The sequence below is a fragment of the Salvelinus fontinalis genome, chromosome 24, assembly GCF_029448725.1.
Source record: "Salvelinus fontinalis isolate EN_2023a chromosome 24, ASM2944872v1, whole genome shotgun sequence".
Taxonomy (NCBI): Eukaryota; Metazoa; Chordata; class Actinopteri; order Salmoniformes; family Salmonidae; genus Salvelinus; species Salvelinus fontinalis.
The window spans coordinates 7,740,430-7,754,810 of NC_074688.1; the positions used below are offsets into that span (position 1 = coordinate 7,740,430).

The 14,381-nt window shown below is 45.1% G+C and overlaps 1 protein-coding gene across 3 annotated transcripts in view; it reads right to left on the bottom strand.

The window, feature by feature from the left end:
- LOC129821868 (stromal interaction molecule 1-like) overlaps positions 1-14,381 on the bottom strand; it is a 45,687-nt gene that overhangs the window by 6,988 nt on the left and 24,318 nt on the right. For all 3 annotated transcript variants that reach the window (XM_055879578.1, XM_055879577.1, XM_055879576.1), the window contains exons 7-11: positions 13,777-13,954; positions 7,181-7,358; positions 5,163-5,330; positions 3,294-3,394; positions 2,942-3,174 (exon numbers count right to left, since the gene is read on the bottom strand). In XM_055879578.1, coding sequence (XP_055735553.1) covers positions 2,942-3,174; positions 3,294-3,394; positions 5,163-5,330; positions 7,181-7,358; positions 13,777-13,954 — 858 coding nt within the window. The remainder of the gene's footprint in view (positions 1-2,941; positions 3,175-3,293; positions 3,395-5,162; positions 5,331-7,180; positions 7,359-13,776; positions 13,955-14,381) is intronic.

The window sequence follows — 14,381 nt, forward strand, 5'->3', positions numbered from 1 at the left end:
GGTCTGCTATAATCATAAGACAGTATCAGCCCTCTCTAGGTCTGCTATAATCATAAGAGACAGTATCAGCCCTCTCTAGGTCTGCTATAATCATAACTCAGACAGTATCAGCCTCTCTAGGTCAGCTATAATCATAACTCAGACAGTATCAGCCCTCTCTAGGTCTGCTATAATCATAACTCACAGTATCAGCCCTCTCTAGGTCTGCTATAATCATAACTCAGACAGTATCAGCCCTCTCTAGGTCTGCTATAATCATAAGACAGTATCAGCCCTCTCTAGGTCTGCTATAATCATAAGACAATATCAGCCGCTCTAGGTCTGCTATAATCATAACAGACAGTATCAGCCCTCTCTAGGTCTGCTATTATCATAACTCAGACAGTATCAGCCCTCTCTAGGTCTGCTATAATCATAAGACAGTATCAGCCCTCGCTAGGTCTGCTATAATCATAAGACAGTATCAGCCGCTCTAGGTCTGCTATAATCATAACTCAGACAGTATCAGCCCTCTCTAGGTCTGCTATAATCATAACAGACAGTATCAGCCCTCTCTAGGTCTGCTATTATCATAACTCAAGACAGTACCAGCCTCTAGGTCTGCTATTATCATAACTCAGACAGTATCAGCCTCTAGGTCTGCTATTATCATAACTCACAGTATCAGCCCTCTCTAGGTCTGCTATAATCATAAGACAGTATCAGCCCTCTCTAGGTCTGCTATAATCATAAGACAGTATCAGCCGCTCTAGGTCTGCTATAATCATAACTCACAGTATCAGCCCTCTCTAGGTCTGCTATAATCATAACTCACAGTATCAGCCTCTCTAGGTCTGCTATAATCATAACTCAAGACAGTACCAGCCCTCTCTAGGTCTGCTATTATCATAACTCAAGACAGTACCAGCCCTCTCTAGGTCTGCTATTATCATAACTCAAGACAGTACCAGCCCTCTCTAGGTCTGCTATAATCATAACTCAGACAGTATCAGCCTCTCTAGGTCTGCTATAATCATAACTCAGACAGTATCAGCCTCTCTAGGTCTGCTATAATCATAACTCAGACAGTATCAGCCCTCTCTAGGTCTGCTATTATCATAACTCAAGACAGTACCAGCCTCTAGGTCTGCTATTATCATAACTCAGACAGTATCAGCCTCTAGGTCTGCTATTATCATAACTCACAGTATCAGCCCTCTCTAGGTCTGCTATAATCATAAGACAGTATCAGCCCTCTCTAGGTCTGCTATAATCATAAGACAGTATCAGCCGCTCTAGGTCTGCTATAATCATAACTCACAGTATCAGCCCTCTCTAGGTCTGCTATAATCATAACTCACAGTATCAGCCTCTCTAGGTCTGCTATAATCATAACTCAAGACAGTATCAGCCCTCTCTAGGTCTGCTATAATCATAACTCACAGTATCAGCCCTCTCTAGGTCTGCTATAATCATAACTCAGACAGTATCAGCCCTCTCTAGGTCTGCTATTATCATAACTCAAGACAGTACCAGCCCTCTCTAGGTCTGCTATTATCATAACTCAAGACAGTACCAGCCCTCTCTAGGTCTGCTATTATCATAACTCAAGACAGTACCAGCCCTCTCTAGGTCTGCTATAATCATAACTCAGACAGTATCAGCCCTCTCTAGGTCTGTTATAATCATAACTCACAGTATCAGCCTCTCTAGGTCTGCTATAATCATAACTCAGACAGTACCAGCCCTCTCTAGGTCTGCTATAATCATAACTCAGACAGTATCAGCCCTCTCTAGGTCTGCTATTATCATAACTCACAGTATCAGCCTCTCTAGGTCTGCTATAATCAAAACCCAGTTACTGCCCAGTAGAGCTGGCTACCAGAATACCATAGAACACAATGTTGACCTATTAAGTCAATAAACATGTTCCAATAAATATAATACATTTAGGTTACCAAGACAAGGACTAGAAATAAGAAGTAAAGTACGTTGTTCGCATCATAACTCCCTTTGAGATCGTAACTGGTTAATAAAAGCTGTAATTCTCCATTTCAAAAGAAGAAACCCTCAGTATTTAATTCCTTAGTGGCTGAAACAAGGTGATAAATGTGTACCCCCAGGTGAATGACTTGACAACAATAGAAAGAGCCTTGCTATGTAAGGAGAGAAAACTAAAATGGTCTTCCGGGCAGCACTACAAGAGAGACTTAATTGAGTGCATGCACCATTGTGCCTTCCTCTTTCCCAAATAGGTCTAGATCAAAGCTAAACCTTATAGGAGGACAATGGCCTTTCATATTGCTTACTAATACTTCATGTTCAGTCCTTCATTTCAGCCGTGTCCAAACAGCACATTCCATTGGTCAGACTAGGAGATAACTGCTAAAAATAGATCAGCACAAAGATTTGGTGTCATGATGTATTTCTTCAGAGGTTCAATTTCCACAGCAATGGATATCAACATTGTGCACCTTGTTCTCGTCTTACACTCCATCCCAGAAGTGAAATTCCCATATATATATATATATGAGGCACTCATTTCCAAATGAGAGAACATAAAAACACCAACCAACTGAAAATATGTATTAAAAAAAAGACAAAAAAAAAGTGAGATTACAATTCATACATTACAGATTTGCAAACACAGAACACATTTTGGGGTATTTTATTAGGATCCCCATTAGTTGTTGCGAAAGCAGCAACTACGCTTCCTGGGGTCCACTGTGGGACTCTCACTGTGGGACACTCTCAATCACAGACAAAACACCCCCTTCACAAACCAGGCTGCTCATTTTAATAAATTGAGATAATCGTTTATAATGTTAATATTTTGTGTCTGTATGCTAATTTTCATTTGAGGGTTGACTTTTGGATTTCCCCAGGAGGCCCTTGGTGTATTTAGGAGGTCTTTTGCTACAGAGTCCCACAGTGGGGCCGAGGGAGTCGGACCAGCCCTTACATTGCAGAGTTCCGGGCGATATGATGTCCTCGTCCATGTCGTCCATGTCATCAGACATAATGAAGTGCTGGGGTGTGGCCCGGCCACCCATGAGGCTGGGGTCAAGGTTCAGGGTGGAGGCCAGGGAGGAGAGCCCAGGGTTATTGACGATGGTGAACCCCGTCAGAATCTCAATCTGCTGCCAGCGGTGCAGCCTCTCCCTCAGAGCAGCAGTCACCTCACCCAGGGCTTGTCTGGACCGGAGGAGAGGAGGGGGCAGAGGAATACAAGCAGAAATCACAATGTGAACATAGATATAGGAGATATTGGCTTTAGACAAATCCCAAAATACTCTATCTGTAATTAAACTCACTTGGCTGTCAGAATTTGGTGATCCACATTGTCCAGACAGGAGCTGTGTGCCACATGGAAGGTCCCAAAGATGGTGTTTCTCTTCTTCTTGATCTTCTCTGCCTGCAGTCACAAACACGATAAAACATTAATCCCATGTTCTTTCAACTCTGTCACACTAAGGGTCCAGAGTTTCTTCTGCTCACATTGTCAGAGAAATCTCCTGGCCCTACTCATACGGTATATCTAGTCCCCATACTGTATACATTGCATTCGGAAACTATTCAAGCCCCTTCCCTTTATCCACATTGTTACAGCAGTATTCTAAAATGGATAAAATATTTTTTTCCTTCAATCTACACACAATACCCCATAATGACAGAGAACAGGTTTTTAGAAAATGTTGAAAAATTATTAAAAATACCTTATTTACATAAGTATTTAGACCCTTTGCTATGAGACTTGAAATTGAGCTCAGGTGCATCCTGTTTCCATTGATCATTCTTGAAATGCTTCTACAACTTGATTAGAGTCCACCTGTGGTAAAGTCAATTGATTGGACATGATTTGGAAAAGCACACACACCCGTCTATAAAAAGGTCCCGCATGTCAGAGCAAAAACCAGGTCTGGAGTTTGAACGAAATGTCCGCAGAGCTCCGAGACAAGATTGTGTCGAAGCACAGATCTGGGGAAGGGTACCAAAACATTTCTGCAGCATTGAAGGTCCCCAAGATCACAGTGGCCTCGATCATTCTTAAATGGAAGAAGTTTGGAACCACCAAGACTGTCCCTAGAGCTGACCACCCGGACAAACTGAGCAATCGGGGGTGAAGGGCTATGGTCAGGGAGGTGACCAAGAACCTGATGGTCACTCTGACAGAGCTCTACAGTTCCTCTGTGGAGATGGGAGAAACTTCCAGAAGGACAACCATCTCTGCAGCACACTCCACCAATCAGGCCTTTATGGTAGAGTGGCCAGACAGAAGCCACTCCTCAGTAAAAAAGGCACACGACAGCCCATTTGCCAAAAAGCACCTAAAGGACTCAAAGACCATGAGAAACAAGATTCTCTTTTTCTGATGAACCCAGGGTTGAACTCTTTGGCCTGAATGCCAAGCGTCACATCTGGAGGAAACCAGGCGCCATCCCTATGGTGAAGCTTTGTGGCAGCATCATGCTGTGGAGATGTTTTTCAGCGGCAGGGACTGGGAGACTCGTTAGGATCAAGGGAAAGATGAACAGAGCAAAGTAGAGAGAGAGCCTTGATGAAAACCTGCTCCAGAGCACTCAGGACCTTAGACTGGGGATAAGGTTGACCTTCCAATAGGACAGCGACCCTAAGCACACAGCCAAGTCAACACAGGAGTGGCTTCGGGACAAGATTCTGAATTGTCCTTGTGGCCCAGCTAGAGCCCAAACTTGAACATCTCTGGAGATACCTGAAAATAGCTGTGCAGCGACGCTCCCCATCCAACCTGACAGAGCTAGAGAGGATCTGCAGAGAAGAATGGGAGAAAATCCCCAAATACAGGTGTGCCAAGCTTGTAGCGTCATACCCAAGAAGACTCAAGGCTGTAAATCGCTACCAAAGGTGCTTCAAAGTACTGAGTAAAGGGTCTGAATATTTATGTAAATGTGATATTTCATTTATTTTATTACATTTGCAAAAATTTATAAAAACCTGTTCCTGCTTTATCATTATGGGGTATTGTGTTTAGATTGATGAGGGAGGGAAAACAATTTAATCTATTTTAGAATAAGGCTGTAACGTAACAAAATGTGGAAAAAGTCAAGGGGTTTGAATACTTTTCGAATGCACTGCATCTAGCCCTCATGCAGTATCACTATCTCTAGTCCTCATGCGGTATATCCAGTCCTGTGGCATCTCACCCCTTCTTTAGCCACCAGTAGCTGCTTCTCAGCGTTCTGCTTCTTGATGTTGTAGTACTGCACCTCCACCTCATGGGTGAGCTGCAGCCACTTCTGGAGGGACTCTGGTGGGGACCAGCTGCAGCGAGACTCCAGCTCCTTCTCTGCCTTCTTGAGGGCCATGCGCACCTGCACACCCACACAAAGTCAACATACAGCACATAACGTCTTATTGACTCAATACAGCAGCAAAAGGAACACACCAAAGTCCACACTTTAAGGTCAAAGTCCAACACACAAGTTGAGTATTCAGGACAAATGTGCCATTCCCACACTGTGACAAGTCTCTCTGGTGTGGATGTGGAGGTGGGAGGAAACGTGATCTCATTGGCTCGTGAAAGCTAGAGCTCTTTGTCTCCTGACAGCCTCATTAAGAGCTGTGCAAATGAGCCCAGAGCCACAGAGGCATCCAGACGCCCTTAGACTCAATCACTGCCAAGCCTTAATGGATCAGCACTGGGCCAGCCAGGGGAGCAGAGGGCCTGCAAGCCATGTGCACAGGGACAGTTAGGGCTGTATATGGGGGCCATGTGACATCAGAGTGGTTCTCCTGTCTGATCAGGCAGGCACGAGGGCTGACCTGGTTTGACCTCCACTGGGACACGACAACAAGAGAACAAACCTCCAGAGAAACCCTCCAGATGAAATGAGCATTCCAAATCCTCTGAAGAACTAGGCCATGGTTTAGGGTATGGTGCAATGGGCCCTGCAGTCAGGAGCTGCGAATCTAATTTTTATGTCATATGAAAGCATTCAGAGGTGGATTCAAAATATTCTCTGGCTGATTATGTGTGAAAACGGAATAAGAATATTAACGCATTTTTTGATTTTCCTGAAATTTAGCACAGTGGTTCCTCTGCAGAAAGTAGGCTAAATAAAATACATCCTTTCCTAGGCATGCTAAAAACAGGGAGCTCTCAGGCCCTTTCTCTAGTCAAATATTGAGAACTGAACTCAGATAAAGGAGTGACTATTTATTGCTTCCTCCAGCAGACTGCAATGTGTCCTGTGTGAATTTAAGTATGCTCTCTCTAATTCTCTCTCTCGGAGGAGGAGGACCTGAGCCTTAGGACCATGCCTCTCAGGACGACCTGGCATGATGACTCCTTGCTGTCCCCAGTCCACCTGGCCGTGCTGCTGCTCCAGTTTCAACTGTTCTGCCTGCGGCTATGGAACCCTGACCTGTTCACCGGATGTGCTACCTGTCCCAGACCTGCTGTTTTCAACTCTCTAGAGACCGCAGGAGCGGTAGAGATAATCTTAATGATCGGCTATGAAAAGCCAACTAACATTTACTCCTGAGGTGCAGACTTGCTGCATCCTCAACAACTACTGTGATTATTATTATTTGACCATGCTGGTCATTTATGTATATTTGAACATCTTGGCCATGTTCTGTTATAATCTCCACCAGGCACAGCCAGAAGAGGACTGGCCACCCCTCCTAGCCTGGTTCCTCTCTAGGCTTCTTCCTAGGTTCCTGCCTTTCTAGGGAGTTTTTCCTAGCCACCGTGCTTCTACACCTGCATTGTTTGCTGTTTGAGGTTTTAGGCTGGGTTTCTGTACAGCACTTTGAGATATCAGCTGATGTACGAAGGGCTATATAAATACATTTGATTTGATCTCAGGAGACCATAGTGAAAGTAGCAGACTAATGAGAGTACACAACATGAGCCCTCTGCTCACCTGTCTTGTGCGGGCCGACCGCTGCTTCCTTTCCTGAGCTGAGTGGGAGTTATGCCTACTGATCGCATTCGGCATCTAATCCATCTAAATATATAGCTGGTTCCCTAGAATATATACTGGTTAACAGGGTTGTCAGTTGGGGTGTCTCTCCTCTTGGGCTTTACCCTACAGGTTTCTGTTACTGGCCTCAACCACACCTCGTCTCTCAAAAAGTATCCGACTAGACTAATTCCCCCTCATCCACCTGCATTGATTCTCCACCCGTCCCTCTCCAAAGTGGTACAGTCCAGTACCTGGTCCAGCTCCTCCTCGGCATATTTCTGCCGACTCAGCTCGTTCTCGGTGCCCTCGCGGAGCTCCTTGAGCCGCTGGGCCTCCTGCTTGGCACAGTTAATTTCATCCCTCAGCTTCTGTTCCAGGTTCACCTTCTCCACCTCAACCGTACGGTGCTCCTCCTGGGCTATCTGCAGCCTGGGGGAGGGGGAGAGAGAGAGAGAGAGAGTGAGTGTGAGTGAGCGAGAGCGCGAGAGAGCGTGCGAGAGAGAAATAATCAGACAAGGAAAAGCATGAGATGTAATCTGTTCTTTTCCTGATCACATGGCCTGACCAGGAAGAATTCTAGGGTCTTGTTACAGGTGCTAGTAATCAGTGACTCAGCAATGACAGGGGCAAACAATAGAAGTGCCTGTATCTTTTTAATACTAGATGCCAGGGAGACTGGCATGTCCACATAGCATCCTCCAACCAGCTGTCCTCGGACCTCAATGCTCCTGGCTATAAAGAATGACCACTATAGAGCCCAAGGAAGCAAGGGATCCATCACTGGAGAGCTAGGAGTCTCTGTCGTCCTCTGATTTATATGCTACATGTAGTTGAGATTCCCCGGGCAGACAAAGACATGGTTTGTTTTCCAGGCAGGGCCCAGTTTCAAGAGCTAGCTACAGTAGTGGAAGTACACTGCCTCCAGCAGCCTGTTGCCTTGTAACTACATCAAACAGTTGAGCACTAGTTTGTAGTTCCGGATTGTAAGCCTATCACAGGAATTTCCACGCTTCCTTGACATTTCACACACAACTGAACCATCATTCATGAAAACTACAAAATAACTTAAATGCATTATTCAGTGGAACAAAAGCAACGGAGACGCAGTCAAGAGAGAGTCTACTCACTCTGTAGACAATGCCATGAGGCTTAACACCAGCCCAGCTGTTAAGTATGCGGCTGCACCAGCCCAGCGGCTAAGTATGTAAGTGACTGTGTGTAACGATAAAATGAGGGGCTTGCATCTTACAGTATGTGGCTTAAAAAACAATAGCTAACGTGCAGAGGGCAGCTGTCAGAGGGCTGAATGACATCAAGGCTTGGACAGGCCAGGAATGGGAGCCCCAGCTGTGACAGAGCTCAGTACTCTATGGCCTTTCTGTGTTGGGATTATGGTGCTCTTCCTCTGCCACAGTAGAATGATAATGTACTGTATTACCATCATAAACATGTGGTCCCCAGCGCCTCAAACATTACTATATGAAGACCAACATGGAGTCCATTTCTGGGATGGCTGGCTTTGTCATGCTGGGCTAGTACAGTGTCACGTCACACTATCCTGTGAGGTCTGTCACAAGACCACAGTTCAAACACACAGAGGGCCCACATGGAGAGATAGAACTGTAGATATTCACGTGATACACAGGGAGACTGCTTTAGCTTGTATACAACCTAGGCTGCTATGTTTTAAAGAGATCACATATATTTGAGATGATCAATATCTGATTAGAATTGGTGCATTGAAATTATTAACAGAATTTCAATTCATATAAACTAACCTGAATCCATGGAGTATCCGCACAAGTTACAAAAACAAATCAGTAAGAGTGATTTACTGGGTGTGGGTTGAGAGAATGCTGTTTTACACCACCAGAGAGCAGCCTCCTCCCACCAGAGGTAGAGGTGGCAGAGCTGCAGTCCAGAGTAGCCTGACGAATCACCCTAAATTTAATTATGCTGCTCTATTACATACATTGTCTGAATCTGCCATCCTACATGTTGTTTGTGTGACATTTCAAAATGAGGGGAGTGTTATGCAAAAATTCATCAGCGATTCGATAGCCTAAAAAATCTAACCAGAGTATCAAAGTTGACAACATGATCATGTAGGTTGGCTCTGGCCCAACCCATTAGTTTCTGGGGCTAATCAGAATGGTCAGAATGTGTTGCACATTCTAGAAATTGTCAGGGAGGGAGGCAAATCCAGACTGATCATGGAGAAGAAACATCTGTTGGTCGGAATGATGTGGATGGGTAGCTAGGCAACAGTGAAAGGTGATCCTGGGGTCTGAAGTTGGAAAATGTGGGCAGTGGGCCCTCCCACTAATGCTCTCGACCCTGACCTCAACCATTCACTAGCCACAGCTCCAGCAGCAACAACGGCAGGCAGGCACTCCACTGAGAGAAGACCAATGTAGACACTCAGCCCCACTGCACTGCAGGGTCCAACAAAGGACTTATGTACTGTACAAGCGAACATCATCAAAGCCTATTTGCAGGACCGGCTCAGTACCTCCAGGCTGTAACTGGGCTGATATAGATTTGCATGAATAGCATTCCTACGAGTGAGACTAGTTTTAAATCAATGTCATTTATGAGCAACTGGAAAATGAGCAGCAGCAGAATGTGGAGATGTATAAACACATATATATATATATACATATATATATATACATATTGTAAACTGGGGATTATTAGGTGACCATGATGGTTTTGAGGGCCAGATTGGGAATTTAGCCAGGACACCGGGGTTAACACCCCTACTCTTACGATAAGTGCCATGGGATCTTTAATGACCTCAGAGAGTCAGGAAACCCGTTTAACGTCCCATCCGAAAGACGGCACCCTACACAGGGCAGTGTCCCCAATCACTGCCCTGGGGCATTGGGATATTTTTTAGACCAGAGGAAAGAGTGCCTCCTACTGGCCCTCCAACACCACTTCCAGCAGCATCTGGTCTCCCATCCAGGGCCTGACCAGGACCAACCGTATATATATATATACACACACACACACACACACACACACACACACACACACACACACACACACACACATATATATACACTGCTCAAAAAAATAAAGGGAACACTTAAACAACACAATGTAACTCCAAGTCAATCACACTTCTGTGAAATCAAACTGTCCACTTAGGAAGCAACAGTGATTGACAATAAATTTCACATGCTGTTGTGCAAATCAAATAGACAAAAGGTGGAAATTATAGGCAATTTGCAAGACACCCCCCAAAACAGGAGTGATTCTGCAGGTGGTGACCACAGACCACTTCTCAGTTCCTATTCTTCCTGGCTGATGTTTTGGTCACTTTTGAATGCTGGCGGTGCTCTCACTCTAGTGGTAGCATGAGACGAAGTCTACAACCCACACAAGTGGCTCAGGTAGTGCAGTTCATCCAGGATGGCACATCAATGCGAACTGTGGCAAAAAGGTTTGCTGTGTCTGTCAGCGTAGTGTCCAGAGCATGCAGGCGCTACCAGGAGACAGGCCAGTACATCAGGAGACGTGGAGGAGGCCGTAGGAGGGCAACAACCCAGCAGCAGGACCGCTACCTCCGCCTTTGTGTCGGACTATATCTTGTGGAAGGATGAAATAGTATGAATAAATTCAAACATTTTTTTTATTAAAATATGTCAATCATTATTTGAATATGTTTGTAACCCATTGTAGAAAAGTGATAATGCCCCCGAAGCCAGTGTTTGGAGGATATATTGGCGCATTTCAACTTCGTCTCGGGCCTAACATCCGTGCCAATATATGCTCCAAACACAGGCTTCTCTGGCATTATCACTTAAATATACCTATCAAGAGCCATATATAGGAGGTGTATAAACACAATATCCATCACCCACGTCATCTAATGATCCTGTAGAGACCTGTCCTTGTCCTGCATTCAGCAGACACACTACAGCAGACACACTACAGCAGACACACACTACAGCAGACATCAGTCCACATAGGAACACACACTACAGCAGACACACACTACAGCAGACATCCACATAGGAGTGAGTAAGTGGTGGAGGTGACATGGAAAATGTGTGAAGAGGTAATGCCTGGCACCCGCTGGTGTTGTTAAAAGGCACCCAGAGTAAAAACGAGGTGAAATAGGCCTACCGCTCCACGGAGCGCCCCCTCCCTCCCTTACATCCGTCCCACAGCAGTTAAAACAGAAGGCTGAGGCTCGTGGCCAGGCGACTTGATCCGGCCACGGGATCTCCCTTGAAGGTCTGGCCAGACAGCAGCTGGCAGCAGGAAGCAGGAACGGCTAAAGACAGAGGAGATGACCCCTCTCCCCAGCTCCCCGGAGGAGCACAGGAGACATTGCCAGCCTGTCCACCCAGTCACACTGAGTCACCCTGTCTTGCATGTTCTGTTCCCCTGCTTCCATTACAGGGCTCACACACTCCCACACAGTCAGTCTGTATGCTCCCATTCACTGTTACAGTAACAAGTGTTTAACAGGAGGGTACCAGGCATCTCAATGCTTTGGTTTGCTGTTGTATAACTGTAGATGAAAGTCTATAACCCCATAGTAACAAACTACAAAAAAGCAACAATACAAAAACTGCATGCACATTACCTAGTAGGCATGAGATATTGCACTGCCTCTGAAAAAAAACAAGAATACATACATCTAATTGGCACGTCAAATGATTATGCTTTATAAAGACAGTCACTAGGTGTTTCAGAGAGTTGCAGCCTCATCTGAATGTCCCACAGCAGGGGGGTGAGATTGTTTAAAAAACAGACAACACAGACAACATGGTGGCGTGAGGAATGCCAGAGATGTTTTACTATCACAGTGAATGCACGGGGAGGGCATTACTAACCCCTGTTCCCAACTGACAGGATGTGATATACAACGTTTCTGTCTGGGGAGAGAGGGACGTCAAATAACATGACTGTTCCAGGGCTGCTCTCCTCTCAGCACACAGCCCCGGTAAAACTCTCAGCTAGCAAGGCTATGGAACACACACAGCACGCCCATGCAGAATCAATGACCTGGTAGCAAGGACATCAGATGGGGACCTCTTTATGGTTAGGCTAGGTTGGTGGATCAGTAGGCCTACGTCACAGGAGGTTGGCTGGTGGACAAGCTTGTGGCAATGGCTGGGGTGGAATAAGTAGAATGGTATCAAACACATGGTTTCCAGGTGTTTGATGCCATTCCATTAGCTCCGTTCTGGAGATTATTATGAGCTGTTCTCCAGTCAGCAACCTCCTGTGCTCTACGTCAAGTAAGCCACTGTACAAGTCAGCATGATTGAGCCATAGATGAACAGGAGGATGTGAAAATAACCCATCTCCATCCTGTCATCAGAAAGCATGAATATAGTCCGTGCTAATGGCAGAAATTACAAGGCAAGAAACTACAGTGTTCTAAAAATGTTCATACTGTTTCTGTACCATACCGGGGATACGGCGTTACCAGAAGTGCATACAAGAGGCACTATTTCAAATTTATATTACAAATAAGAAACAGTGACACACAAAACTACTTAGGCAATAGAGATCTTGATCCTGGAGGGGGTTGAATCTCTCTGCTGTAAACAAGAAGCTTAATCTTGACATCTAGCCACTTAGCTAGAAAGTTAGCAAACCAAATGCATAGCTGAAGCTGTATATCATTTATTTGACATGTCTTAGATTTCTTATAGTTATACTTAACTTCTTGTTATAACCAGTGGCGTAGCACTTTTTTTAAAAGGTACTGAAAATCATGCCATCTGTATTTCTAAAATATCCTGGTATACGGTTTATCGCCCAAGGGGAGAACAGCCAGGCAGTCTGCCTGCCAGGGGAAAGTGCTTGAGTCTCCTGGCAAAAGGGAAAGCGCTTGAGCCTCCTGGCAGGGGAAAAAGTTTGATCTTCCTGGCTTGTCCCCATGCCCTGGAATGGCGAATGAGCCTGTTGGTCTGTATTCAACAGCCACACTACACCATGCCGTAAGACATACTATCCGCTCCCCTGTCACGATACAGAAACACCCACCCACGCACACCCCACCAAAGCAGCTGTGCGGGGTACTATAATACTAGTGACCAGGACAGAAGCCAGAGAGAGAGGGCCACAGAAGAGGAGTTGAGGTATACTTCCACTAGATCCCAATGGGAGAAACCAAAGACTTCAGTTTCTCTCTCCGAGTCAAACCACAAGCATATGCTAGCTCAGATTTCAAAAGGTGGTTGCGGAATGATCATTAAGAAAAATAATTTCCATGGACAGGTGACAACGAGTTCCTCTTGTGATCAGCTGTGAGGCTTAGTTCAAAGGATGTTCATTGCTGTTCCATAGAGATCACTTCCACTCTTTGCGGACAGGATTTTTTTTTGACCACTAAAAGTTTGGACCCAAGTAAGACTAGCCGCTAAAATTGGGGATCCTAATAAATACTACATCTATAGAATGAGGAACTCAACTGATGGCCTCAGAACAGTTAAACCTCCACCTTCTGTTTCCGTTAGATTATGGATTGGCCTTTCAACATGACAAACTTGAAAAAGCCGCTAATTCTTGACTAAATGGACACTGACTGTCCCCAAATTCCCACCACAACGTCAAGCCACCACGACATCAAGTAGGAGACGTTTTATTATGAGAACAGCAAACCAATATGATTAATCTGCTAATGAAGCAGGCCTAATAGAAAGAGCCTAGATTAGTACCAAAAACAACATAGCATGGAACTGGCTGATACTATGAAACACCAGCAGATAAATGAGGCTCCATTAGAATTCTAGAAGGACATAATTCAGTCACTACTTCTATGGGCTTACATTGGCCTGCTTCCTTCTGCTACAGTGGCTGAAGTGAAAGACAAACTCACTTCTTCTGTAGATCATGCAGGCTCTGCTCAGCCCTCTGTAGTCCATCCAGGTCCGTCATCATCTTCTTCATGTGGTCCTTGGAGTAACGGTTCTGGATGTAGGCGAACCAGCAGCCTCCAATGCCGATCACTATGGACACCACCAGCATGAAGTCCTTCAGGTGGTTATGTCTGTTCACTGGGGAGAGAGAAAAGTGTTAGGTTAAATGGATACCTCAGGAATTTGGCAAAGAAGCCCTTTATTTACTTCCCCTAGCATTAGCGCAATGACTGGAAGTCTGTTAGCATGCTAGTGGATACCATTGCCTTCCAGTTGTTGCACTGACCCTAGTTAGCATTGACTCGCAAAACTACCTCCAACTTCCTTCATACTGGATACAGACACATAAAATGGTCTACATGGGTTCATCTGACTCTGGTTAAGTAGATAAAGGGCTTCATTGCCTAAATGTATCCCTTTAAAGAATACCACACATTGTATGGCGGTAACGTTTTCGGGTTGTCCCTTCATCCAGAAAACTCATTGGTGGTGAACTAATGATATGAAAATGTGAAACTGAATGAATTCAAGTCATGATACTGTACTGTGGCGAGGTCTGTCCAAT